At 41.2% G+C, this 27,766-nt stretch overlaps 3 protein-coding genes across 24 annotated transcripts in view; 1 reads left to right on the top strand and 2 right to left on the bottom strand.

Annotated features, from left to right (window-relative positions):
- FAM169B (Protein) overlaps positions 1–1,284 on the bottom strand; it is a 43,702-nt gene extending 42,418 nt beyond the window's left edge. The window contains exon 1 of the mRNA XM_068959033.1: positions 1,155–1,284. Within this exon, the coding sequence (XP_068815134.1) occupies positions 1,155–1,191 (37 nt within the window). The 5' untranslated portion in view covers positions 1,192–1,284. The remainder of the gene's footprint in view (positions 1–1,154) is intronic.
- Positions 545–19,605, top strand: PGPEP1L (pyroglutamyl-peptidase I like). Of its 16 annotated transcripts, XM_068959047.1 has the most exons (8): positions 751–1,023; positions 2,500–2,573; positions 5,967–6,140; positions 7,976–8,028; positions 14,217–14,289; positions 14,780–14,896; positions 15,361–15,590; positions 16,537–19,605. In XM_068959047.1, exons 5-8 carry the CDS (start codon positions 14,266–14,268, stop codon positions 16,724–16,726), a joined length of 561 nt encoding a protein of 186 aa, XP_068815148.1. In that variant the 5' UTR covers positions 751–1,023; positions 2,500–2,573; positions 5,967–6,140; positions 7,976–8,028; positions 14,217–14,265; the 3' UTR covers positions 16,727–19,605. The 16 variants fall into 16 exon arrangements, 15 of the variants coding, with proteins under 15 accessions (XP_068815145.1, XP_068815140.1, XP_068815148.1 ...); XM_068959044.1 differs by lacking the exon at positions 14,217–14,289 and having other exon boundaries at positions 545–1,023; positions 14,831–14,896; positions 15,316–15,590; XM_068959039.1 differs by lacking the exon at positions 14,217–14,289 and having other exon boundaries at positions 563–1,023.
- The window catches only part of IGF1R (insulin like growth factor 1 receptor), a 203,688-nt gene continuing 194,435 nt past the window's right edge, over positions 18,514–27,766 (bottom strand). For all 7 annotated transcript variants that reach the window (XM_068959027.1, XM_068959028.1, XM_068959025.1 and 4 more), the window contains one exon: positions 18,514–26,144. In XM_068959027.1, the coding sequence (XP_068815128.1) occupies positions 25,778–26,144 (367 nt within the window). In that variant the 3' untranslated portion in view covers positions 18,514–25,777. The remainder of the gene's footprint in view (positions 26,145–27,766) is intronic.

The raw sequence follows: 27,766 nt of genomic DNA, 5'->3' as shown, positions 1-27,766 counted from the left end.
GCCAGAAACACCAGTAAATTAACTCCTGCTGAAAGCAAACGAGGGGTAGGTTTTTTCCTAAAATACATGTTGAGAGAGCATTCCAAAGAAAGGGCAAGTACTCTGCAATACAGGAAGCCTTTTATACCTCCTCTCTACACCAAAGTAATCCAAGTAATTATTTTTTTCTGGTCAAGAGGCAACATATTTATTGCTCCCTTTCTCCCTGTTAAACCACATTTTAGCGCAACCCAGGCAAACAAGTCTTTAAGACGAAGCCTGAGCTTTAGACTTAAAGACGTAAAGGTATTTTGACACAGCATTCCCTCTGTTCCTCATGAGCCCTCAAATACGTATCCATTAAAATAAAAAAACCTATCCTCTATAAAGACACAACTCTAAATCCACCCTGGAAACAGGTGTTAGAAGATGAGCCCGTTTACTAGCATCAGCTGCTGAACCAAAGCTGACAGAGATAACAGGCCAGTCCCTGTCTAGCTCAGAGGAAGTTTGGACGGTCTTAAAATCTGGAAGAGTTACCTGTGTACTGAGCAAAGGGGAGAACACCTACAGCCGCCTGCTGCCGTCGAGCCCGCTTTAAGCAGGGGGCGGGGGGGGGGGGGGGGGGCTGGCCGGTGGCCAGCGGTGCCTCCCTCTGGAGGAGCGAGTCTGTGACAAGCAGCACCCGGGGCACAGACGGGGCAACCGACAGCCAGGCTCCGGCAGCCCCGACCACCAGCGCCTGAGCGAAGTTTTCCAGGGAAGGCCCGTTCTGTTTTGCGGCGTGCTGTGGCGGCTTCTTGAAAGCGGGCGCTGCGGGGAGCCCGCCATTACAGGGCGGCGGAGGGACACGCGGCGGGCGCTCACCCGCCCGCCCGGCTCCTGCCGCCGCCGCCGCCGCCGCCCCCGGACGGCGTGTCAGCGAGGCGCGGCATCCAGCCTCAGCGGGCAGGGAGCCGGCCCGGCCCCGGGGGGCCACAGTGTGCCAGGAACGACGAGCAAGAGGGAGACGAAACGAGCGGGGCGCCGCCGCCGCCTCCGCACGTGAGGGGAAGCGACGGGGAGAGGGGCCGGCGACTTCCGCCGCCGCGGCTCTGGGCGGGGGTGAGAGGGAAGGAGGCCAGGCAGCGGGGGGCCGGGGGCCCGGCCTGTGAGCGCTCTCCCTCCCCTCTTACCAGCGGCGGCTCTTCCTCCTCCTCCTTCGGCCTCCATCACTTCCTCTGGGGCGGGCGCGGGAGCCCGCCCCGCCCCGGGCCGGGGTGGCGGCGGGGCTGCGGCCCTGAGGGCGGCCGCTGGGGCGCGGCCGTTGGGGCGCAGCGCGGGCCCGCGCGCCGAGGGCGGCGGCGCCGCCAGCCGAGGTTTCGCTGACAGGAAAAGCGGCCGTCGGAAGGCAGGGAGGGCCGTGGTGGGGCGGCTGGGGGAAGCAAAAGGACAGGGGAGGTCACGATAAACAACCCAGCAGCGGTTCTTGAGTGCCGACAGCCCCTCTGCTCCCAAATGGGGGCCTGCCTTTGCCTTCAGCAAATAATTTGGTCTCAGCTCTAAGGAGACGTTATAAACTCACTGGAGTCTTCATTGAAAAGGTCCAGAATGACAAACACCATACAGCTAATGCCAGTTTCTTGAAGCTCAGGTGGCAGAGGCAGAAGGCTTACAAGGGAAAATAAGTACAAAAGTGACGTGTTTATAGCACTCCTCAGCCGCGCGCTGTAACGATTGCTGTCAACACGAACGAGGGGCTTTGGAAAACCGAGGCAAGCAGCCTGCTGTTCGTTAGTTTAAACCCTAAAGTGGAGGTACAGAGATTAAAAGAATATACAGTTGTCAAAAGTGGAAAATAGAACCCAGGTGTTCCGACTCCTGGGAGCCATCCTCTTACTCTAGTAAGGTTGTACAGCCGCTTAATTATTTCTAAAATAGCAGGCACAATTATCAAAGTAAAGGATGCTGACTGTGTGGAAAGAGCAGCAGGTCTGCACAGAAGGAAAAAAAAAAAAGCCAATATACCTATACCTACATACCTTAAAACAGCAGTGTTTTCAGTCAATTGGAGAGAATATTTCAAGAAAGTGACTTAAGGACGTTACGTTATTAAGGACGTTACATCTCTTTCCCGTCAGAAGGCACGGAGACTGAAAACTCTTGTGAGGTTGATCTGCCTCTCAAATAGCTTAGAAAACTTAGTAAAGCTGGTTTGTATTTTCTTTCCTCTACATGACAAAGCAATCCCAGCAAACGCACTCACGCTCTCATGCAAGTACCACACAAACGCTCTTTACAGCACATTAGTGGTTTTTCAGCCCGTTCTTGTGATCGCTTTGCTGCGGATCAGAGACCGTTTTAAGGAACGGCGGAAGCCAACCTTTCCCCATTGGGCTGAAAACTTTCTGGTCAGCCAAGACTCAACAGTTTTTTTTATCAGGAGTGATATGCGTATTACTGCTTAGACCGAGCTATCTGTTTTGCATATTAGCTGATAAATAATTACTTAATCGAGTTGTTTGTATCCTGTTTGCACAGTCTCTTTATGCATGGGATATGATGCCTGAACAAAAGCAACCCATTGCTGGTGGGTTACATCCTCTTCTGCCGAAGTAAGTACTTTCTCCTTTTGTTAAACTATAATATACAATTTGAAATGTAAAAATAGTATCCTCACACACTGATTACGGTTATACTAATACTGCAAGAACTCCGGAACTGAAATGGCAAAAGCCACCCAACAGCTTGCCTACATTAATGTTGTATATAATTTGTATTTTCCATTATTGCTAAGCACTGGCTCTACACCAACAGTATCAGTTGTAGAATACCTAATATAAATGAGGCAACACAATGGAACACATAACATAGTCTATCCAAAAAACCATAAATGAAATTGCGGTTATGTTTTCCCATTTCCCATTTTTGTGAGGTTCGTTATAGAAGAGGCCATAGGGTACAGCGAGCGTTACACTGAAACGTTTGTCTCTTCTGGTTTTGTGACGTTGCATTCCATCTACCTAAAGACCATCTTCAGTCTTTCCTGAGGATCATTTGTTTTTATTAGAATGAAAAAGAAAGATGGTGTTAGCTCCTGAAACTTTTATTTACAGTCTCGTAATCGTTTAATGTTAAATAGCGTAAAAGCTTGATTTCTCCCTCATCTCATTAAATGTTGGGCAGTTTAGATAAAAATTGGAATATATGAAACACTTCCACTTAGCAGTTTAACAAGTTGGTCAGTGCCTGCCAATAGCAAGAAATAAAAATCTGTATGTAAGTAATAATAAAAGAGAGAAAAATTAAAGAGCTGTTTCTAAAGGAAGGGCCATATTCAAGTTCTTGTTGCTTTCAATACTAAAGAGCCATTCAAGCAACGTTCTGGTAATTCTGCAATGTGGTCAGAATGCATTTGCAAAAGATATTTTTCTCTTACTCGGCGGTTCTTTTTTTTTTTTTTTCCTTGTACAGCAGGCAACTGTACTGTAAAATGTTCAAGGCAATAACCAAGGCTTTCACAATTTAACTTTTTTCACTTCTTCTTTACCTAGAATGCCATGCCAATCATATTTGTGTATAGTGAGACGAGAAACAGACAGTGTTTAGCTGAGTCAGCCTTGTCTGTGTTTTGCCTTCAAGTATCGAGGGCTTGGTTTCTTAATTATGGATGGGGAGCTGAATTTGCACCGACCTCAAATATTCAGTGACTTTTGTACCTTGTTATGGACATATATACACATATGTAAGTACTAATATAAAAGCCACAGGTCATATTTTCTCAAAAGTTTCAAGAGTTGTTTCAACTGCAGCTGAAGCAGTGTTGGAGGAGGGGAAAAAAGGTTTCATTTCTGAAGAAAATTCTCGGAAGAACTTCTCAAACAGAAGACTTTTTTAAAGCCACCCTATCTTTTTTTCCCACACTAGTTGCAGAAGTTTAACACAAATAACGTACGTGTCACTACAATACATGCATTATTCCTCCAAACGTACCAGCATACTTACAATGCTCGTGAACAGAAGCAACCAATGAAGTCAATGCAAAAATGAATGTCAGTACACTACAGATTCCTGGTTTGTCCAAACCATTAGCATTCCTCCCACATTTGCGCAAGTATGCAACATCACAAGCCTCAATATCTTTACTACCAAATCAGCAACCTTGCATTCATGGTAAGGAACTAACTTAACTGTTGAAGACAGTGCTTAACTGATGAGTCATTAGAGAGTGGTCTGAGGTATTCTTCCCTCAAAAAAATTTCTGTTAACTTTTTCATGAATGATGCATACTGATGATCTTCCTTGGTCTGTATTTTTTCTACTGTCTATTGCCAATCAGGAAAACTCTGAAAACCAGCACTGCAGTCTGAATGGATGAAATCTATTGTTTCAGAATGCGTGGATCTAACGTACATATATCTATGCAGGGATATATAATAAAATACCTAGTATTTCACAGTGTTCAAGCAATACCCTTCATGTGTATCTATAAAAGTAGCTCTATTGTCCCAGACAGAACAGTTACATAATTTCTTGTGGAGAAAATTAGTAAAGCAAGTAAGTATGCCTTACTTCTTGCTTTATCCCTCACGGATGCTTCATTTAGCACCCTGAAGACGACAAGACTTGGATTTTTTTGTAATTAATTGATAACATTTATCAGGCTTTTTTAAAAAAAAAATGCATAAATCTGAAATAAGAGCGCTATCCTGTTCAGTATCACAGGAAGGGTTTTACTAACTGGTCACATAGGAAGAATTGATGGGTAAAAATCTGAATTGACATAGGAGAATGAAAATTATAGAATTTTATATGAAGCTCACTAATGTCAGTGGCAAGTTTTGCCTCATTTAAAGCTGAAAACAGTTCTGTGTTTACTGTATTAGTTACTCCTTCAGCCTCAGTGGCTAGTAGACGTTAAAAGTTTTGCAGGTTGTATTAGTTAGGGGGAAAATGGATAGTAGAGCTGGTGCCCTTTTTATTTAAAAGAATCCACTCAGTCCTCTTTCTCAGCACAGAAGCGTCCAAACTCTTTCAGCCACCACCCAATGCAAGAGATTTCTTCAGAGACTTTTTCTTAAGGTCTCATAATTACCAGCTCCCCTGAGACTGTATAGCGGCTTTCTATTCTTAGTTGATTTCTCCTCTCTCTCACACTCTTCCTACTCAAAACAAGACCCAGCGAAACCCTCTGCCCACATAGTTATAATTCCCGAGAGGACTTTCATATGCTTTTGTTTTGGGCAGTGACAACGTGCATATGTTTTGATTTCAGGCCCCCTGTTGGTTCTTGCATTTCTGTTTAATGAAGATAGACTAGCTATTAAACTCACCAGTTTCAGCAAGTTATAACCCATCTTCCAAAGTTCTTTTGACCTTGTGAGTTTGAGATTTTGTGACGATGATGTGTTGTGTATGCATGGATATTGCCAAGTAAATGTTTTGCTTTAGCAAATTATATCATTTTCTTATTTATGTTTATTTTTAAAAGTATAAGGTGCCCAGACTCTTTAATAAAAGGCATAACATAAAACTCACAATTACTGTGTTTTTCTGCTATGAGGAGGAAGGGCAAAGTTATGCTGGTGTTTAAGTCAGTAAGAAAGGTGGAAATGGACAGATAAACGTTGTTGTAGTTAAGTAATTCCTCTTGATTAAAGTAAATTAGAACCGTGCTAAAAATAAGTCATAATATCCACAGAGATATAAAAAAAATTGATCCGATTAATTTTTTCTTTGCTTGTACAAACAGGTTTCTGACGCAAAACGTTGCTGGCTATTTTGAGAAAAGTTTCTTTAAGCCTTTCCTGTTCTTCCTAAATGCTATTGCATGTCTGAAGAATGAGAAAAAGTTTTGGGCGGTCCCAGTCAATCAGTCAGTCAGACTTCTGTCTTTAGTACAGAGCTGTAACAATTTTCACTTTGAAAGAGTTACGTGACAGGGATGATCTGTGATTTATGTAAATCCAGACACATTTCTGTTTTATGAAAACTTTTTCTTCGTCCAGTTAGAAACTTGGATGCTTCAAGACAGTTTGAAGAAAAGAAGGTGCCCCAAATGAGGAAGTTTGCCACAGATGCATGAACTATGATACTGTTGTTTGGAACTGAAAGACGACCAGATTTCACATTCTGTAGCATGGATTTCATGGATTCAAATTCCAACACTGTGGTTGTAACTGGTAATATTTTTATATTTTATTTCCTTCTTTTAGCTAGACATGGTATGCATACATGCTTGATCTTTGTCATAAACCGTTCCCTGGAGGGAAAAACAGTAGCAAATGGTCATACTAACAATTCCAAACGGAAAATAACTTGCTGCTGTGCCTTCCTAAGAAGATCAGATGCACGTCGGAGGAAACAGACTGCAGTCTGCCCTCTTTATTGCCATCCAGTTTGTTTTGTTGTTCATTCTCTCCTTGTTTTAATCTTTGTTGACATTCTCTCCGATCCAAACCACGTAGCTCAAGGCAGTGCAGGCTAGTATTAGATAAAGCTTACCCAAAAGGAGCTCTGAAGCAAGAAAACCAGGTTGCATCACAATGTCACATAGCCAGTGTCCAGAATTAGAGCAACACATGGCAAATTCAAGGGTCTCAGTTTCATGGCAGGTTAAGGGAAATTTAAACAGGAGATGCTGCCTCATCACTGCTGAACTAGACGATTAATTTAAACATATCGAAAGAACATGCCTAAACATGCAGCCCAAGGGACCAAATTTGGAGTTTTTCTTGCTGGTTGTAACTAATGCTGAATCACAGTGGCAGAACCACCAGCTAGAGACTTTGGGGCTTTAAAAGGTTAAAACTCTTAAGGAATGCTGCTACTCGCTGTTCCTCTTGTTGCCACTGGCTCTTCTAAAGGCAATCATTACACATCTCTTGACATGTGAGTTGCTGGATAATTTTCCACTGTAGGTCATCCGAGGACATAGGAACGAGGTTGAAGCTACAAAGAGATTTGCATCTTGCTGTTCTCAATTAACTTCCCCCCTGCCCCCCCCCCCCCCCCCCCACACACACACACACCTTTTTTTAATAGCTCCAAGATGGGCAGAACAAGTTTGGCTCTCTCCAAACATAACTGCAGTTGAAATGAATGGGAAAGCAGGAGAGAGCAAGAGATGTTTGCTAACCTTTTAAAAGGCTGACAATCTGGTTCTCTCTCTTTATGGTATTTACCACACATATCCTTGATGGGCGCACTTCTTAGCACTATGTTACCTTTTCCCTCCCCTTACACAGCTATTTAGGTGCAAAAATCTGCTTGTTCAAATAATTTTACACTAGCGTGTCCCATTGGTGCATCTTTAAGCTATTATAGAAATTATCACAGCATGCCTCTGTCCCATTTTCACCTTCTCATAACATAGACCTGCTGGCAGTGAATCCAGTTTATTATGTAGTGCCTAATAATGTTCAACTAGTTAGCTCTCCAAGGTGTTGCAAATATTTCAGTCTTTTCACAGAACAGCTTTATCCTAAGCGGTGGTTTCTTATGGCCACCACCAAAATGCATGTATTTCATTGTGGGGAAGAAAAAAGACAAATGAAGTTGAATTTTATTCCTTTGAACATTTTCATTAAATATACAAACCTGTATCTTCATGAGCTTTAACAATGAAAAACCTGTCTATGATACAGTGACTGTGACCTGGGAGTAGTTTTAACACCAGTTCATTCAGTAGTGGTATTTCTATAGCTGGTGATCCTATCCCAAAATCATTGTTTATATGTCCTAATGGCTCCAACACATTTACCAGTTTTAATTAAGCTTCACTTGTAAAGGAGCCTTCACATGTATAAAGACTGTAGGAGCAGTTCTTCTACCAAGACACGTAAAGAAAGGACATACCATTCCCTTAAGTGTTTTAAAGGCCAAATCCTATCTAAAAAAGTCAATTCCATAACTAAAAATATCAGGTTAAAGAACAAACATGAGTGCATACATGTCAGGCGCTTAATCTGCAATTGCACTGCAAACGTAGGTTAAAAGCACTTTTCTTTGTCTTCAGGTTTTGGTCCCTTTAGACAATACCTGGTTAATTCTAGCTGGGAAGCAGTGAAGGTAAGCATTAAAAAGGGAGGGAAATGTTTTATTTTGTGGAGATACAAATACAAACTGTTTCTAGGCTTTCCATTGCCTTCAAGAAAGTTCCTTTCTCAATGTCTCATTAAATAGAACTGTGCATCTTGGAACAGACTCCCCAATGTGGAGGAAAGAGGATAATTAAGAAATGAAATACATTGTTTTATTTGTAAGAATGTTTTGTGATTTAAGCACTTTTCAGGCAATTATTCTTGAGTGAGAAAAAGGGGACTTTTTTTCCCCCAGGGTGCCATGTCCACAGATAATGCATGTGCCACAGATTATATCTGTCTGCCAAAAACTGGATCATCCTAAATTACAATTCATTTTATCATATCTATGTAAGGTGATTGCCTTCTTTTATAAGCATAGTGTATGGAGTTTTTATTGCCTGCTTCTGGAACACATAACTGAAAGCATGTCAGGTCTAAGTATGCCTTCATATCTCAGTTTTACCTTTCACTTTCAAGTGACAGCGAAGTCTACAGTTGAAAACAAGATCATTCAGATATTTCTTCTCCCTCCACCTACCTTAACTCTTTCAATAGCAACCGTGTGTGTGTGTGTGTGTGTGTGTGTGTGTGTGTGTGTGTGTATTTATATAAATCTTGTATGGGATGGAGTCTTGAAAATTCCTGCTAATTTCCTAAATACATCTATTAAAAGAAATTTAGCTGCATGACACAAAGACATGATTTGGATACTTGGCTTTCAGCATAAACTTTTCTGTTACAGTTCTTTGTTTATTTTCAAATTAATATTTGTGTGAACCCACATTTCCTGGCCCACACCAAAAATTTCCAAAAATGGTTCAGTAAATTATAGATTATTTTTCAGGAACAGGATTGCTTGTTTTTAAAAAAGAATAAATTAATAGTTATGTAATTTCTCTCTCTTTAAATATTTCTTGCAAAAAATACTCTACCAATGTATGTAAGATTGTCTGTTACAATGAAATAATTTACCAGTTTGATACTTTAATACTATAGCTCAGTCTAAAGTGGGAAAGGTCATAGTGCATATGTTTAAACAGTAGGAACAGCTGCAGAGATGTGTTGAGCATGTGTACAAGTCGTACACAGGTTCCATTCAGTACAATTTCTGAGACTTTCTAGCACAGACCATGCCCAATTCCTTGGTTCAGTTACTCTTATAAAGGTATTTATGACTAGAGTTAACGAGAGCATCTTTCATACAAGTGCTTACCAATTCCAAGGTGCGAAGAAGGTTAACAAAATTAAATCTGAAGGAAGCTGGAGAACACTCAAGGTAGTAAAACTGGATTGGAAGACTGGTCCAATATCTGCAAGAAACAGCAGAGAACTTTGGTGAAAGTGGAAGGGAAGAAACTGAAAAGAACCTGCGCGGACTGTGGTCTATTAGGGAAGCTGATACAAGCCTGTACATTCATCCAGACACTGGAATGAAAAAGGCCGCTGTAAGAAACTACTAGGAATGACAAGAGAGGTGATCACCCTACAAGACTTGACTGTATTCCCAATTTTGGTGACAGCTGCTGAAGATCTGATTTGAAAATAAAGCGCAGTCAAGCCAAGACTATTGAAAAACAAGGAGTTGGTAGATTTTTCCAAAGACCGAAGCTACAGCTACTCCACCAAGCCATGAAGATTTTTTACGCTCGCATCATCGGTTGGGGGGAGGGCGAGTGCAACTTGGTGCTTGGAAGAATAAAACTGTTACCCACTCAAAGTCACGAGGGATGTTATCCCTGTAGGCTAACGAGAAACAAAAATACTTCTGTTATACCTTTCCACACCCCAGTCATCCCAGGAGACCCATAAATTATCTCAACTCCAACTTGACATGTGCCCTAAACCACAAATATTTGTCAGTTGACAGTGTTCTTTCTCATTATCTCCTGATTTCTGTTGGTTCTAATTTTGGATGCAATGCCATCTTCTTCTGGTTGAAAATAAAGCACATTCTTTATCTACAAGCAAAACAGCCTGAAGCCAAAATGCACTGATGAGATGAGTTTTTTGTAACAGTGTCGTGTGTGCGCTATGCCAGGAAGTTACGTAACAATGGCTACAGCATTCCATAACGAAACAGATGTTAGTCCTTGTGTACGGAGAAGAACAAATCCAAATTCCCTCTGATGTGACACCCTGGACGTGGAATTAATTTGTATTCATAGTGGTGATGCTGCTTTGGTTTCTTGTTCCCTGTCAGAGGTGGTTAATCCAGACAATTCAGGGAAATCTGCTGCAAGTCAGAAAGTACTTTGAATTTGGATAGGTCTGTCTATGCTAAATAGCAATCTAATACTATTGTTCTGTTGGCCGTGTTCACGTGAGCAGCCCTGTCATCTTCAGGAAGCTTATGCGCATATACGAAAGCCAGCCAAAATTTATACTTACATCTGGAAGTCATCCTGATTTGGCTTGGGGTTCCTGCATGGATCACTAAAGTGACAGGAAGCCCTCCTGCTGAGTCTCTTCTCTGAGAACCAGGCAAGAGTACACTCAAACTCTCCATCAAGAAAGTACGGAACAGCCAGACCAGTGCTACTGAACATGATTACTAAGGCTTATATGTTTATGTAGCGTTATCCAGAACGCCCCTGATTACTACCTCGGAATGAACTGGGCTTTCATCAAAACCCTGGTTGATGCCAGGAGATGCTCAGCGTTGTTCTAACACTGGTACTTACCATATTAAGAATCCACATCCCAGAAGGGTCCTCCCACCAGAATTATCCCAAATCCTGTAGAAGTCTGCATTAGGAGTCCCAGGGTCCTAATTCTCAAAGCACAAGTCTCACCCTCAATGCTTTTTTGAAATGGAGTCGTCTTAACCCAAGAGCAACGATTTTCGTGTGCGGGCAATACCTACTCTTACACAGATCTGCTTCTTCCTTAAGGTCCCTGTTGCCAGCTTCTCCCCACCAGGCTGGCAGCTCTTGCGCTCTGCCTTCTGATGGGGTCAGCAGTTTTCCTGAATCTCTCTCCTTGCTGTGGCAAGGATCAGAGATCAATCCAGTGAGCCCAGCCCAGCCCAGCCCAGCCCAACACTTCCATCCCTTCCATGCTTTCACTGGGCACTCAAAAATAGTTGTGTGACGCTGTTTCTCTGACAGCTTAATTGCTACTCTGTTTTTGGTGGACAAACCAATTTCCATTTCCTGACGTTCCAAGCAATCAGATGATAAACACTAACAAGACTCTCCAAATCCTTGACTTTTCCTGCTGGTTTAGAAAGAGTTCTTGTACTGGATTTTTGAATTGCTTATTGTACTACATAGCAACACACTGTCCTGTATTGCCTGTCTTATAATATGGAAATAAAACATTCAGAGCATGTGAAGAGCATCTGTTGTGTTTGCATGAATCCAAGCTCTCATTACAGCGCAAGAAGATTCATGCACAAGGCATCCATCACCGTCACTTCCATAGATTTCTCATTCTTGAGCAAGTACCCCTCTTGAGTGTTTAGGGAAAAGGATAATCAAAAGGAACTGAAAGCACAGGTGAACCTGTCAATTCAGGGTCATTGAGAAAAGCTTCAGAGTTTTTATAGACACTCTCACACGGCCTGACACGGTTGTCTAGCACTAGAAAGACAGCTTCTCTTTTAGAAACCTGTCTCAGTAAGTTTTTCATGGTTCTCATAACTCCATTCACCTGAAATACCCTCCTGAAACATGCACGAAAACTTCACTAGCAGCACCTTTTAGCTCCTGAAATGCAGAGCACTCTCTCTCTAAAGGAAAACAACACAGAATATTTACTCTGCATTTGCTGACAGATCACATCATTGAGGCACAGTGATGTGTTAGCACTTCAGCACCTCATGGGACCCCTAGAAACCCAGATCCTTTGGCTTATTTATTTCATATTACAGATTGATGATCCCACTTAATAACCCTTGATCTGATCCTGTTTCGGTGTCTCCTCCAGAAACTCCTGTGTCTGGCACTTGGTAGCTAAATATCCTATCAGGGCAATCTACCAGCAAGGTCGAAGTCCCCAGTTAATAGGACATAAATATAAGTCAAGTGGCAACATTCATGGCAATTAAACTGTTGGTGCAAAGAACAGGTCACATTTCCAGCTGCTTCTGGGAACTACATTTTGCTATCAGGAGATGAAGATCAGATCTCTGTGGTCAATTTTTCATCCTGCCACTGACCACGTGGTCTTCGGAAATTTGTCATTTAATCTCTCTCTCTGTGCTTTAGTTTCATCATCTGTGAAACCAGGAAGACTCTGTTATTTAGTTCCTCCATTTCTGTTCTGAAACTTTCTTAACTTGTTAAAAACTTTAAAAATGTATCTGCAGGATTTAAAATCAGCTTTGCTTGCAATATCCTTGCAGGGTCTGGGTCAACTGATACTTTTATTTTTCTTCTTTCTGCACCAACATAAGCCTTTTTGAATGAAGTTCAAAAAATAACACATGCGGGGAGAAAAAGAACTTTTCTGTCAACCAAATCTCACAAACTCAGTGAAGTTTTCTGCAGTTTTCTAGAAGTTCAAGATGCTTGTAATACCTTATGTGACATATAACCACAGCACCTGAGCTCGACTGTTCTGTCCGGATCAGTCCTCTTTGGAGGGAGTTGCATAACAACGTGGGCCAGAACTCTGATGAATCAGGACTCTGGACTTTTGAATCAGTTTTCCCATTAAAAAAAATCCTCCACAACCTTTGTCCTCCTTTCCCATTTCAATTACAAAAGACAGACACTTGTTTACTGAATCAGCTCACCAGTGTCAGCTCTTAGTTTCCAGATACAGTCTTCTTTACCCATCTTCAGTCTCTTATCTTGGATGCTAAAATAGTCTCAGGTAAACTTAGCCTTAACCAAAACAAGTAGCAACCTATTTGTTTGTTCCACGTTTGTCCAGTGTCTGATCTAATGGGGTACAATCCACGGTTAGGGTTCTTAGACACCAAAGTAATATACTGTATTGACAACATGCTGGAATTACTTAGGATTTAGCACATTTTGTCTTCCTTTGACACAAATTCTCAGCACTTTTCTGTTGACCGGCTTCCATTTTTGTCCTGCGCAAAGAGCGTCCCTGGGTGTTTCTCCTGGGAGAAATAGCAATAACGCAAACAGACTTGTCAGTCTGTTCTCTTGTGCCCTCTGAATCGACATAGCCAACTCTAACAACCTTGGGTCTCACATTCTGCGAAGAAGTTGCAGCTAGTCAAGTCCTCTAAGCCTTACAGTTAAAAAGGAAGAGTCTCATTAAATGTTAAAATTAAAGATGTTTTAGAAAATAAAACGCTAATTGTGAACCGGCTGGGGTTTCTTTTTTAGAAGCTAAGACACAGCACAGCATTCTTAAACAAGATGATGCAATGGCCTCTCAAAGACTCTTAGTGCCCAGAGGAAAAAAGGCTAGCAGTGTTCTCTAAATGTGTTTACTTCCCTGCAGGCATTGTTTCCTTGCTTGTGTCAAATAGTTTATTGAGCACAGCTAATCAATGTTTCCGCTGACAAGAAAATTGGAACAGTTTATATAGGAAGCCAGTGTTGAAGGGCAAATTTCCCAGTTAACACAGCATAGAACTGTGGGCCGCGTCCACACGAGTATCCCTACTGAGAAGTGAAAGCTCGGAAAGACAAAGACATTAAAAAAAAAAAAAAAAGTTACAGGCTTTTTGGTCCAATCTGATACCCCTGCTGCAGGCTTCTTTCTCTCTCTCTCTCTCTCTCCCCCCCTCAGAAACTTCATCTGTGTACTCCTTTAGTAGTGGTCTATTTACCTATATGCAATAGGGATTTTCATGCACCACCTTACTTTTCTGGGATAAACCCTTCTGCCTCAGATGCGTTCCTTCGGCATCCTGCCATTGCAGCAGCATGCTTTCTGCTTAGAACCTTAATAAATTAGCCCTATTCCAGTGACAAAATATTTTCAAGTCATTTCTGCATTCATCGTTGACAATTCTCCAGAACATCTGCCAACCACCTGGCCAGTGTCTTGCTTTAAAGGATGCCTTTGTTTCAATCCTGGACTCAGTTTTTGTTTCCTTTGGGAAAAGGCCACTTGTGGAACTTCAGCTCTACAACATATGACAGAGAAATCTCACCCCAAAAGGGTGACATTTCCTTGTTTTATTAGAGAAATATATTTTAGACCAGAAAGAAATTAAACCTATTCTAAATGTGACTTTCCTCATGTTGACAGAATCCTCTCTAGCAGAGGTGACCTGGAGCAGTTCAGGCCAGAAGACTGCATGCTACTTGAGTGGAAAACTAATGTGAGTTCTCCCTCATCCGTCTCTCTTCAGAAGCACAGCTTTAACCCCTAGATCTTTCAGAGGAACAGCTCTACCTATATCAAAGCTTATGATGGGTTTTCAGTGTGAATCTTTACTGAGATCCTGTTTTTTCCATGTTTCCTCATGGACCAGTCTAAGCAATAAGGATTACATAAACCAATTCCACCCACTGGATACTGGAGCATCCCTCTGGAAAATACAAGGGCTTACATGGAAGTGACTTTAGAGAAGTATTTAGCACATTTTAGTTTCTTTCAGTTAAAAAAAGGAGAGCTACTTACTGCAGGACATTTAGGTCTCATTGCCCACCCACCGATGTTTGCGAACTATGGGGTGAGGCAGCATTTTTACATCGCTCTTTCATATGTTTTCTCAGTTGGATCAAAGTGATTTCTTTATCACGGTCTGAGAAATCCAAAGCTCTTACAAGTGCATGCTGTTTTTTTTTTTTGTATATATATATATATAGGAGCTGTCTAAGCAAGGCCTTGGTAAAAACATAGATCTCCATATCATGCAGCTGCCAGTGGTCTATCAAAAAGTAAAGGAGCAAGTTTTCAAGATATGGACAACTCTTCAGCCACTGGTGAGTTATTACACAGTTTGACAAATTTTCTGCTTCATTTCTGAATAATACTGATCTCCAAAAGAGTATTTATTGCACAAGATGTACATCAAGACAACTCTGTAAAGTTACTATTAAAACTGTGATAAAGGTTTCAAGTTGAAATTCGGAGCACACAATAGGTAGCATGCTCTTTTAACAGCATAACTGCATGCAGAACGAAGAAAAAAGATCAGCCATAAATTGTGGAAAAGATACTGTAGCTCTGAAGTCCTGAGCTAACTAGACACAACAAAAACAAACTAAAGCACTACTTTGTTCTCATTTATAATCTGTTATCAAAGTTCTCTTTAGGTATGAGCTACAGCAAGACTCCCTACCTTGAAGCTAGTATTTCACATAATGCTTGGCACTATTGTATTACATGTTTTTAAAAACAGGTCTCCTTTTTAATTTCCTGTTATTCACTCCGGTGGGAAAAAAAGCTTACTGTTCATGTTGGGCTGGCTTCATCCGCCAAAGCAATCATCATCCTTGAGCAGTGTGGGAAGAACAAAGGCTACCAAGAGATGGATGCTTGTGGTTTTCACCCAGAAGGTGGCTGTTGCATGCTAGATGGTCCGGAAAAGATTGAATCTACAATTAACATGAAGACTCTCTGGAAGAATATTTCAGTGGAAGGGATTGATATAATCTTTTCCAGAGATGCAGGAAGGTAAACATTGCGTATCAGGGGTCTCACAGTAAAAGCAGAAGTAATGCAGTCAGCTCATTTCACCTTGAAAGAGCTTTACAATGACTTTTCCTCCAACCAAAATCACTTTAAAGCCTTAACCTTCAGAGGGGCACAACATGAAATTGGGACAAATTTAAATTTTACGTAAATAAGCTTGCTTTGAAAAACTGCAGCCTGTAGATATTTTTCCATAGATTTGTGAATTCCAGAAGAAACAAGTTTCGACATAGCATACCCTGTGATTAGCAACTCCAATAGACCTGCGCTATTAGAGTCTGAAAGCAATACTGACTAGTAGCAGATTTTAATCTATCCTGTTTTTCCCAGCTGGGAGGGATACAAAATAAATACCTACACTAAAGAACAGAGCAATTACAGGCACCTTTCGAAAGATGCCTGATCTCATCAGGTGTTTTTGCTGGTACTGAAGTATTTTTCTTTTAAGCTAGTCTTTATTTCAAAGGAAAGCAAAGAGAACAGAAAAAGACCTATTTAAAAAAAAATCAGCTAACCTTTCAGGATTGGGGTCTCCACATTAAAAATGGTGACATTATTAAAGGTTTTGTGTAAGTTGAACAAAGTAAACCACTATAACGGCATGGTTGTAGTTCCAGTGGGCTGCACTAGTTTTCTCATCTGACTTAGCTTATAGAAGCTTAAAAATGATTGCATATACTGCGATTTGTTATTTTTTTTAGTTCCTTCTGGGTAGGTGTCTGAGAAACCAAACCATCAGATAAAGAATATTTGATTCTCAAACACGTTTTATTTCTGCATTTTCTTTATTCACTAAGCAAATAAGTTTCTAATAATTTCCTTAACCAGATCTGGTTTGGCTACTTAACGTGTATTTAAATTTAATCAAGGTTTACTGTTCCTTAATGCAGGTTTCTGGGCTTTTTTTTGTTGTTGTTGTGCACTGCAGGTACATCTGTGATTACACCTATTACACTTCTCTGTACTACGGCAATGGAAGAGCAGCTTTCATCCATGTTCCTCCATTATCCAAATCGGTAACAGCAGACTTTCTAGGAAAAGCATTACAGATAATTATCTTAGAAATGTTAAAACAGTGCGGAGAAGAAAGAAAGAAAGATCATTTCATAGAGAAGTAACTAATATTTCTTAGAATACAATTCCTTAACTCTTAAATAAAGCACCTCTGAAGATTATTTAAAGCCCTTACTTAGATAAAGGATTTTGTATCATTTTCAATGAAATCTTCTTACATAAAGCAAACAACTGTTTACATCTCTCTAAAACAAATGATTGACAGTTTGTACTACTAACAGTGATAAAATAAGGTTGCTTCAGATTTAAGAAAGCATGTGAAACTGGACTTCTGTTGTATATTTTCTAAAATCCTTAAAAAGCAAAAAAAAAAATATCCAAGTACAAAAAATATTCTGTGAGTTTAATCCTAGTTCTGATAGGTAGAAAGTCAATACTACAGCCTTGTTAAATCAAGATGCACGCTTGCAGCTGTAAGGACATGCAGCACTGGATGGATATAACAGAAATCCCCTCCATCCCCAGTCACAGTCCAATGAGATAGTTCAGCTGTACAAAATGCCCACATAAAAACTAAATGGGGCGGGGTGGGGGGGGGGGACAAAACACGTGCAGAGATCCTGTTACGTGAAGTTTTAAAATACATCATCTCTGAGTGACATGCTGAACCTGTGCTGACTTAGAAGAAAATAATAAAAAAAAAAAAGAATATTAGAACATGACAGGAACTCTTAACGCTGTTAGTAATCTGGGTTTCAACGCCCTGAAAACAACGCTTACCCAACATTCTCAGTATCTGCCCCAAAGGAAAACACCACAGTCCTTCCACAAGGCATAGCATAGCATAGCATAGGGAAGACAAGTCTTTCAGTAGAATGGGTCACAGCTATTCAGAGATTTACAGATCAAAATCAAAAAGCTTAACTTATCCCAAGAAAGGCAGCTATTGAAGCACTGTGCTGTGGAATGTGTTATGGCATGTTATCCTACTTGCAACACAGGAACCAAATGAGATCCCAAGTTGTAAAGCTTGGAATTGGACAGTGACAGATCACTTACTTCTATGCTTCTCCCCTGCCAAGCCAGGCTCCTCCATGTCTCAAACCCAGCTAAATACAGAAGTACTATGCTGTTAAGGTGGGTAAGAGGAAGGTGTCCAGCATATCCTCTTTAGCACACAGGGAACTTCAACACATGTTCTCCTTGATAATTTTGCTAGCAGCACAGCAGACTGTGATGAGATAAAATTAGCAGGTATTTTTCAAAAACGGTCATTGGAACAGAACAGCAGCAGCTTAACGTGGACATCTGCTATTTCTCCAAGGGAAACAAAAGCCCATTCCTCAAGCATCACATCAGTAGACAGAACAGACAAACCTAACAGTATGGCCACCTGATCAAACTTCAGGCCACCACTGTGCTTTATCTTAGTCAACACTTTAATGACAAGGGTCAGAGGAATTGGATAACGCTAGTTTTCTTGCCAGTGGCTTTTCCAGCAACCCTTGTAGAAAACTGATAACCACATGCTGGATAACCGAATGCCTCATCTATGGATTGCCGTAAGTGTAAAGGAAAGGGTTTCTTTTAAATAGATGGATAAAAATGCATACCTCATTCAAAGGAAATATCTACTGCAAAACAGGACTCAGAAGCCCCATCGGAGAAGAAGGCACAAGCTCAGTGCCACTGGATGAAAACAGACTTTTGATTTCAAGACAACATAATGGCAGTACCGACCTCTACTAAGATTCATTCAGTTACTCAATTAAATACAACCCAAAAAGGGGGGTAGGGGGGAGGACAAAAAACAAAAACCCAAAGATTTACTCTGGGTTTTCTAACTTGTACTTGCTTTGCCTAAGGAGCAACAAAGTCAGCAGCAGACAAATGCATACAGAATTCTTTTATTTAACTTAAATCATGTAGTACTGAAACTACTAGAAAAAAGCAGAGTAAGAGAAACTAAAGGAGCCTTAGCTTCAGCCATTCAAAATAGACAAAGTTTCTTTTTTCATAATGTAAAGAATCCCGAGTATATCGCAATAACAGGAATAAATTCTTACAACAGAATATACAAAAACATTTTGAAATTTTTATCTACTGATTCATTTTAATATAAACACAGGAATTTCTTTAGGAATAATTTATACACAGCAAGTCTTTTTATGTAATAAATTGGCCATGTTGTTTAATTTTCTTTTAAAAAATTTAAACAAGAAAACTTGGAAAATGTTGTATTTGCAACTGCATCCATTCCTTAGCACTTTCTAGTTTTGTTTTTGTCCCAGAGGTAGACAAACTCTGGCCAATCCTTTCATCTCAAACCTCACTGGTTTAGAAAACAGAAGAACTGATTCTTAAACAGCATCTAAACCCACATAACCCTTCAGAAATGCCGTTAGTCAAATTTAGGGGGGAGGGGGGGGGAAGGGATCTTCAGCATTAAATAAAAATAAATAGGGACCCTACCTTGTTCATTTCAACCAAGCTTTAAATGGTGTTCAGTATCTGTAGAGGCTGCATACAACGATCTAAAGCAATAAAAGCAACCTGAAAGAGTTCTTCCACAGTAATTATGAAAACTGCCTTCCCTCTTTTTGTTATGCCCTCGTATCCTTCAAACCACCTGGCAACAATAAAGCAGGTACTGAATAACACAAGTGAGACTGCGTAGCAGCAAAGCCCATTCCGTTTCCACCACCAGTGAGGTTCTTGTAATCCATTAAGTTAACTGCACTATACAGTAAAATGAAATGACCAGTTAAGATGATCCCACCCCAACCAGAGGGCTCTGGAAGACCAGGATACTGAAGATACAGAACATTTCCCCAACTCCTTTATTCATTCACTATATACTGGGACACACAGCTTGGGCGGGTAGGGGGAGAGGGACGAGCCATGAATTGGACAAATTAGTGATCCTTTTTGGCATATTGTAAAGCTAGCTAGTAAACTGGTACCATCAAAAAAAAAAAAAAAACTGATCACATACAGACACACCCACACACAGACACAGAAAAGTGCCCTTAAATTATATTTTAGGCATTTAGAAACTACAAACATTTTATAAAATTATTCTATGTACTTACAAAATGCAATGAAACATTTAATTAGTTCTTGTAAACCAGATCTTCGTCAACTGACTACCCGTAATCTACTGGACTTAAAGCCCTATTGAAAATGCTAATGGATTACTAATCAACATAACGCATACAAAAAAATGATGAACACACGCACATACACACACACAAACTAGTGATAGTCTTAAGGTACTTGCAAAACAGACCAACTGTAAGTTGAGACTCTGATTCACATAGACCGATGATAACAACCGTTAAACTCCTGGTAATGAATTTGCCACTCCAGCTGGAAAGCCAAGAGGTTTATTTACAAGTACCAACGATCAGAATTGTGATACCTGAGCTCTGATGCTGTCCCACAGAGCAAGCTCAGGAAACTACCTCAAACTTCTGCCAAGCCCTGTGTCTTTGTAAATACCTGTTCCCACAGCCTTTGTTTTCACACATCTTCATGCAAACATTTCTCAATTCTGATTTACCCGGCTGTGCTCGTAATTTCAGAGACTCTTCCTTATCTCTAAACAACCAGTTTTCTGAAGTGAGGCATCCTTTGGAGCCTTCCTGCCTATTTACAGTTCTGTATCTTCAGCACCCCTGGCCACTACTGTTTTTCCTACACATCATTCTTTAACTCGTGTCTGCACAACTACTTATGGGTTAAGTTGCAATATCTGGCTTTTATCACTGGTTTGTAAGGAGTGGATCCCTTGCACCTTCCCCCACTGTCGTTTAGCCCAGTGATTAAATACACTGTTGACAAACAAAATAAGAATAACAGGAAACAAGTGTCACTTGTATTAATGGAATGAAAAGGTTTACATATATATATCTATATTATATATATACACACACATATATATATATGTATATATAGATATATATGTATGGAGTTACACCATCAATTGGAGTGCTGTTCATTTAGACTCGGATTGTACTAAACACCCCTCAGCAGTTCCCAGAGGACCTAACAGCAGTTCCGTCTGGTGACCAGTCATCCTGGGCAAACTGGGCTTTGTTTGTTTGTTTTTGAAGACCAACAGGAGCATCAGTGCGAACAGATCTAGAACCATACATCACTTAGAACCAGCTTTAAAGAGCAGAGGCGTCACGCCGAGAAAGACCTGGGGAACAGAGGCTGGCCTCAGACTTTTCATCACGCCTGGCTTCTGTGTCTCTACTTTATCGCTCCCACTAAAGATTATCTTATTTAGTACCAAGCATCTGACACTTCTGTATTTACATAAGAGCCACCTTCCTTTGCAACCAAACCACCTTCTGTGCCACTGAAAAGCTTTAAAATGTGAGTCAGGTGGGAACAATGGCCCAAGTATTCAAACCAAAGCTTCCTGCTCCCCTTAGCGTGCCAGCTTGTTGCGCTATTGCATTAAAACATCTTGGTACCATTTGTCAAAATGCTGGTTTTCAGGGCTGCGTGGGCTTTTGTTTTCAATTTATGAACAAATTGGATTACTTCAACTTTATTCAAACATAGCTAAAGTTCTAAATAAACTTCCGTACCAGACAAGCCAGTGGTCTCAGGGAAGAACAACGTTACAAACCATATTATGACCGCATCAAGCCAACATTAGTTCTCAGTTGTTCACATGCATAAACATCTTGATTTACTGTCAAAGGGAAGTCTGCATGAAAAACCCATGTGAATTAAGCTATTCAAAACGCACAAAAACACAACAACAAAAAAAGCTATGGAAACAAACAAAACAAAAAGGAATTAAGCTTGAACTGCAAACACAGAACGCAATGGTGTCATGAAGGTGGTTTGGTCCAGGAGAGCTGACTGTCATCACACATGCATACTTTTAGTCACACAACTGTTCTTCCATTGAAGTGCTTTTAGAAATGCTCATCATGATGGGTGCTACGTTGTTAGTGTTTTTTCCTAATGCTTTTTTAAACCACCTACATACAATTATAAAAAAACCAGTAACTTGGACAGTTTTAACAAAACCCTCCTAGCCAGCTGAAAGATCTGAGGATCTCCAGTTGTGGTAATCAATATGTGCAAAAGAGGGGAAGAGTCACTACACCAAAAGGTCACTGGAAGCGAATAAAAATGGAAAAACAAAAATAACCCAGTAAAAACTTTAAATTTCGTTGGTTTTCCAGGGTGAGAGAGAAATACTCCCTCCAAAGACAAACTGCAGTACTTAACCACAGCGCTGTATATTCAAGAGGCCACATACAACTCCAAGTAGCCAAGCACCACATTATTCAGATACTGCAACCAACACCTGCACGAACAGCTGCCAGAACTGGAAAAAGAGAAACATTATACATCATGTGGATGGCAAGCTCGTGTTAGTACCGTGTGCTTGTAAACCAGTCACACACTGTCAGAGGGCAATTAAAATTTGATGGCTGGTCCATCAGAATCCACAGTCATGAAGCATATAAACAGGGTAAAAAAGGGAACTGAATTTTTACTGGCACATTAGAAAAAATCAATTCAATGTTAGTTTTGAAAAAAAAAAAACAGTGCTCTCATCAAACAGAAGCAGCAAGGATCTACAATTGTAAACTCGGTGTAGCGTTCTCATCAGGCAGCCTGCGACAGTTTTTCCACTGTTTGATTTGGTCAAGAAAGCAATACTATTGCTGCATGATCCAATTTCTTTTTAGGTGTTGGTTCAGTCAAATGTCCTTTCGGCGCTTGTGGCATCTGAGAAAACTGGCAGGAATGGCTTAGCCCACTCTACTGGATAAATAGAAAAATCATGTACTTCACTCTAACAGCGCTTCTGGACCTTCAAATATTGTAAACAACTGATTTCTGTAACAAATTTGATCAAATACTCATAGTTCAAAGTTCCTGTATCAGGTTTCTCAGTTATGTCTCCGCTCAGCTAGACATGCAGCGTTTTGTTGCTGAACTAAGGACTGCTGTGACAGCACATCAGAAAGCCTTTGTGATTCCTTAAGGAGTGGTCACCTTAAGCCAAACAACTCTTGAATTTCTTCCCACAATAAAGACAAAAAAACTGCAACCAGAAAATCGGGCAAACCCTTGGAATTCAGGCGAATATTCTGAAGTGACCCTTTGTGATAGGCAGTGACTGTTCCCCTCCAGAACCTAGAGCATGTGGTTTATGGAGTGAGAGGTTACCAGTATCAACGGCATTTATTGGCTGCTGAGAAATGTGAGATGTATTTTTTTTTTATATATATATACACACATATAAAAAAATAAGAGTGAGGTAGATAAATGTTTGAAAAAAATCAAAAACTGTCCCCCTGTCATACTCAAAAACCCTTATCTCAGTATTTAAATTTATTATGGGGCATCTCTACAGTGATTTAAACTGATATCACAAAAATAAATAAAAAATCCTACATAGAATACCTTCTTAATTAACTTTTTTGTCTTTTTCGTTTTTAAAAGGGAAAAATAACTATGGGACAGAGGCAAGAGAAGATAATGGGACCTAAACTACACAAGCAAAAAGCACTACAAACTTTTTAAATCTCCAGTCAAAACTAGCAATCAGTATATGTTAATTCTTTGTTCTTACTCAAAAGATTTAAACGTTTCCATCCCAGAACCACCTCTTCACTGCCATCATTTGGTTGGATCAGTGCTAAACAAAGGCTTAGATGCTGTAACTAACTTAAGATGAGCAACTGGTATGACTCCTGGGTTGTAGACTTTATGACGGCCCCCTCCTTCCCCCTTCACCAAGGCTTCTGCAACTGAACAAACAAGCTTACTCATTTTCTTTTGTTCTGAGGTTTGGTCTATGATTTAAGCAACAAGCTTGTACTTGTACAGGTTTCCATAGCTGCCAACGCTTAACTGTTTGCTAGCCAAGCCGGTGGCCCCAGCTACGTGCTTCCTACTCAGCCCCATGGAAATGGCATGCCATTTTTTGCAAGGGGCGCGAAGAGAGGGCAGCCCAGGCTGTCCTCCGCGAGGGCCCCCTCGTCGGGGAGGCCCAGAGCGGGGCGTGCTGGAGCCAGGCGTTTAACGGCCATCCCAAGAACGCCCAGCACCACCAGCTGCACCCGGGATAGCTCTTGTTCACAGGATGGAAGGGTTAAAATAGTCATGAAAATCAGTGACTCAAAAGCCTGGTGTCTGCTGTAGTACCCAGCAAATAAAAAGAAACCTACGTGTGTGTGTGTGTGTGTGTGTGTGCGCGTGTGTGTGTGTGTATGTGTTGGTGTGGGGAGCGTGTGTGGGGATGGGTGAGTGGATGTGTGCCACAACCAAAACAAGCAGGGAGGGAAGGAGGGGTAGGACCCTTGTACAACAATGAATATAAACACTGAACAAGAATGTACTAAATATTTAACCTTTTTTTCTGACCTGAGTTTGTATCATGCCTTGCACTGTAACAGACTCGCATGCTGTCTGGGCAGAGGTTAGCGGGAAGGAAGGAGAAGTGGGGTGTAAGAACACCACATCACAGCGCTGCTAGAGTGTTTCTGTGCAGGGTGACCCTTCTTTCGCCATGTCCCCCTCAAAAGCCCTGTAACCCACACAGCCAAGATGTTGTAAAACAACTAATGGGGGGGGGGGGGGGGGAAGGAGGAAATGTATTTATAAAAAGGCATTAAACAGTTCATGGCAAATCATATGAAAGGTATCAGTTACTGGGAAGGAGGAAGTAAAAGTTACACATTATAGTACAAAGCATAAGAAAATTTGTTGAAGTGGGAGGGAAGGGAAGGGGAGGAGGGCAGACCTGAAGGTTTTCATAGATTAAATCCACAAAGATAAAGAACAAAAAAAATAGCAGCTTTTTTCTGTACAGACATATAGATGAGTATCTGAACCGTAAAAAAGTTATAAAAGTGACACAAAAGACAATGTGTATGCAAATGATCCATGGTCTAACATAGAACTGCAAGACCCTTCGAGAAGTCTTAATAATAAAGAGAAAAGGTCAACAAAGCATCATATACTTGAATCCGGTTACTGCATTTTTTTTTTTTTAAATCTTCTCCAATTTTTTTTCTAGGTGTTTTTTTCCTTGCAAGCCTGTGAAGGAAGGCAGGCTGCAACGATGGAGATCTCTGCCGGTTATTTTCATGTTTTTCATGTTTCATTTTTGGCGTGCGGTTGACTTTTTTGTACAAAATGCATGTATTTAGCTCACCACTGCCAGTTTTCTCCAGAATTCATAGGGATGGGGGTAGGGATGGAAGGAGGGCTGTTTCTTTACCCCATCCCCTTTCTCTTCTCCATCAAAAGAAAAAATAAAAATCAAAAAAAAATCACATTTTGTCCAGTTTTGAAAAAAGATCTAGACAATTTGATTTTTTTTTTTTTAAATACCAGTGTATGATTGAATAGAATGTATTGGTCAGGATCTCTTTTAAATAGAGCAGTTGATTACTGTGCTCCTTCCATGCCTACAAAAAAAACAAAACAAAAAACAAAGAGTTCAGGTTTTTTGGCAAAATTTGGCAGCGTTGAAAATGGTAACAATCTCGGACGAATGATGGCCCTTTTTTATTCTTTTATGTGTTCCTAAAAAGATTAAAGAGTAACATTAAAAATCCAGTCTTTTTTAATTGTTTTTTCTGTTTCTTTTTTTTTTTTTTTTTTTTTTTTTTTTTAAATAAAGACCTACAGTGTTAGGCAGGTACCTGCAAGGGTACTGGGGAGCCACCTGGCCTGCGATATCTTTGATCTGATAAAAGTGCTGTACGGTTGAACTTGCACGCAGATATGTTTCCCATTATGAAGCAAAGAGAGAGACAGAAGGAGAGAGGGGAGAGGGGGAGAGAGAGAGAGAGAGAGAGAGAGAGAGAGACATCAGATCTCAAGTTTTCTGTTGCTATTAAGTGTTAACATTAGAGTTTTAAAAGGCCAACTGTGTGCCCCATGAATGGAGTCCTTTGCTGAAACAAACATCTGCTTGCATATTGAAAAAAGAAAAAACGATAACTTGTTTACTGAAAAAAGGGTTCTCCCAAGTGCAGCTATGGCAGTTCTGAAGATCCACTGAGGTACAGTAGGCTTTTGAATATATTGTAATTTTCTTTCTTTCTTCCCCCAATGCATGTGTTTTTCTGTATTTCACGTCTGTGAGATTCTGGTTCTAAGGATCAGCAGGCCGAAGACTGGGGCAAAGGTAAGGCCCTCTCATTCTTGCGTCCCCCATTCATGTGTGCGTACGGCTGTCTCTCCTCAAAGCTGGCCCGAAGGACCACCACGCCGGGGCCGTTCTCAGCTTTGTGTCCTGAGTGCTTGTCAGTGGGTTGGAGGGTGGAGGAGGGATCTAAAGGAATGCTCTCCATGTTTTCAGTCTCCAGGTCAAGCTCCTCTGTATCGGGAGGCTTGTTCTCTTCACTGTAGAAGAAGGAGACCTCTTTGAATGCTGGATCCAGCTCGTCTTTAATGCTACCGATTATTTCCAGGAAGGAGGGCCTCATTTTCGGATTGTACTGCCAGCACATGCGCATCAGCTCAAACCTGGGCAGGAAACACACAAGCAAAGCCATTTACTGAGGTGTTTTATGAGCTCCGAGAAACAGGCCTGGAGCCCACCCGACCGTGACTGAATTAGCCCATGCATTTTAGAAAACCATTCGGTTCTGATGGAAGACAAAGTGACAGCATTTTTACAGGCCGAGAGCCTCGTGTGCCACATTTCAACCTTCTTTCCAACCACAGATCTACTCCTACCTAATCAGATCAGCTCCTACCTAAGCCTTCTCCAGTCCTTTCCACGCACACTTGCTCCTAGAACAGTCTCATGGACACTTCACGTCCAGGAATATTTAATATCTTATTCTGACTTGGTATTTCCCCCTGTTCTTTTCTCCCAAACACCCTACACATTTATCATATAGTGACTTGACAGTGCTTCTCAGAGTATTTTTCAAGCTACTAGGCCCTGCCCCATCAATCTTGTCTTGAGAAAAAGAGTTAAGTAGGAAATACATCCAAGATAAAATATTGCCTTTTTTCCTGAAAGGAGAAGTTTCCATTAAAATTAGTTGTAATCCCAGACTACAAATCTCAAAGATGTTCTCTAATTTTTATTTTAAAATTATGTTATTTGCATTTATGGCCAGGGAGGCGTTAATATTTTAGAGTGTGAAATCCTCTGTTTAAACACATCCATGATTATATCTGCACAGTGTCCCATGCTGGCAAAACACAACCACAAAACGGAACAATAATATATACATCATGAAAATAGCGTTTTCATGACACAGCAAAATTGGATATTCCTGAGAGATCACCTTGACCTCTAAATACAACATAATAAGGGACTTCACTTTGCAAAGGTGGGATAGGGATTTCTTCTGTCAACACAGCACAAGCAATAAAACAAATTTAAATAAGAAAAGAAAAATGAACATCAATTCTTCAGGCAATACTCCGCGTACAGTACTCAGAGTAGCACGCTGTTTGCGGGGAAGTCAACACGGGCCCCAACTCCCGTGGTCTGTGCTCAAATAAGCAATCTTCAAAACCAAAAGTCTTTCAGTTCAGATAACGTACTGGAAAATATTTCACGTTTCTAGCTTAACTTCCAGCCACGTGACCTGCAGTCCCAGTAAGACCCCCCCCCCCCCACCTTCCTTTGCCTGGCCAGGGCCTGGTTTCAGGGGTTAGATGAAGACCCAGCGGCCAGGCTGGGCTCATTTCCCCACCGCCGCACGAGACCTCTGCACCCGTCTGTGGAACGATCAAGCCAAAAAACAAAGCAAAACAAATCCCCCCCCCCAAACACATCTACTTTTTCAGATAGCATCTCAGCCCAAGATCTCAATGTCTCCAGAGCCCCTGCCCTAGGGCAAAGCTGTCAGAAACCGGTCCCTGAGCTAGGACACCTTGGCCAGGAAGCCTGCTGCTGCGCTCCAGTGCCCACGGCCGGGCGCGGAGCGCTGCGAGCACCGGCGCGCTCGGCTGCGTGGCCCGAAACTACGCCAAAGCCAAAGCTGCCCCCTCCCCTAGAAACTTGCTTCTCGGGGAAAAAGAAATCCACATAGGGCGCGCTATGCTTTCAGACAAAACGAACCAGCAAAGAGCTGGAAAGCTGCTGTGCTCGGGCTGCAACCGCTACCGAGAGTGCGGTGCCACCA

Source organism: Struthio camelus, chromosome 12 (genome assembly GCF_040807025.1).
Source record: "Struthio camelus isolate bStrCam1 chromosome 12, bStrCam1.hap1, whole genome shotgun sequence".
Taxonomy (NCBI): Eukaryota; Metazoa; Chordata; class Aves; order Struthioniformes; family Struthionidae; genus Struthio; species Struthio camelus.
This window is presented reverse-complemented; position numbering and strand designations above follow the sequence as displayed.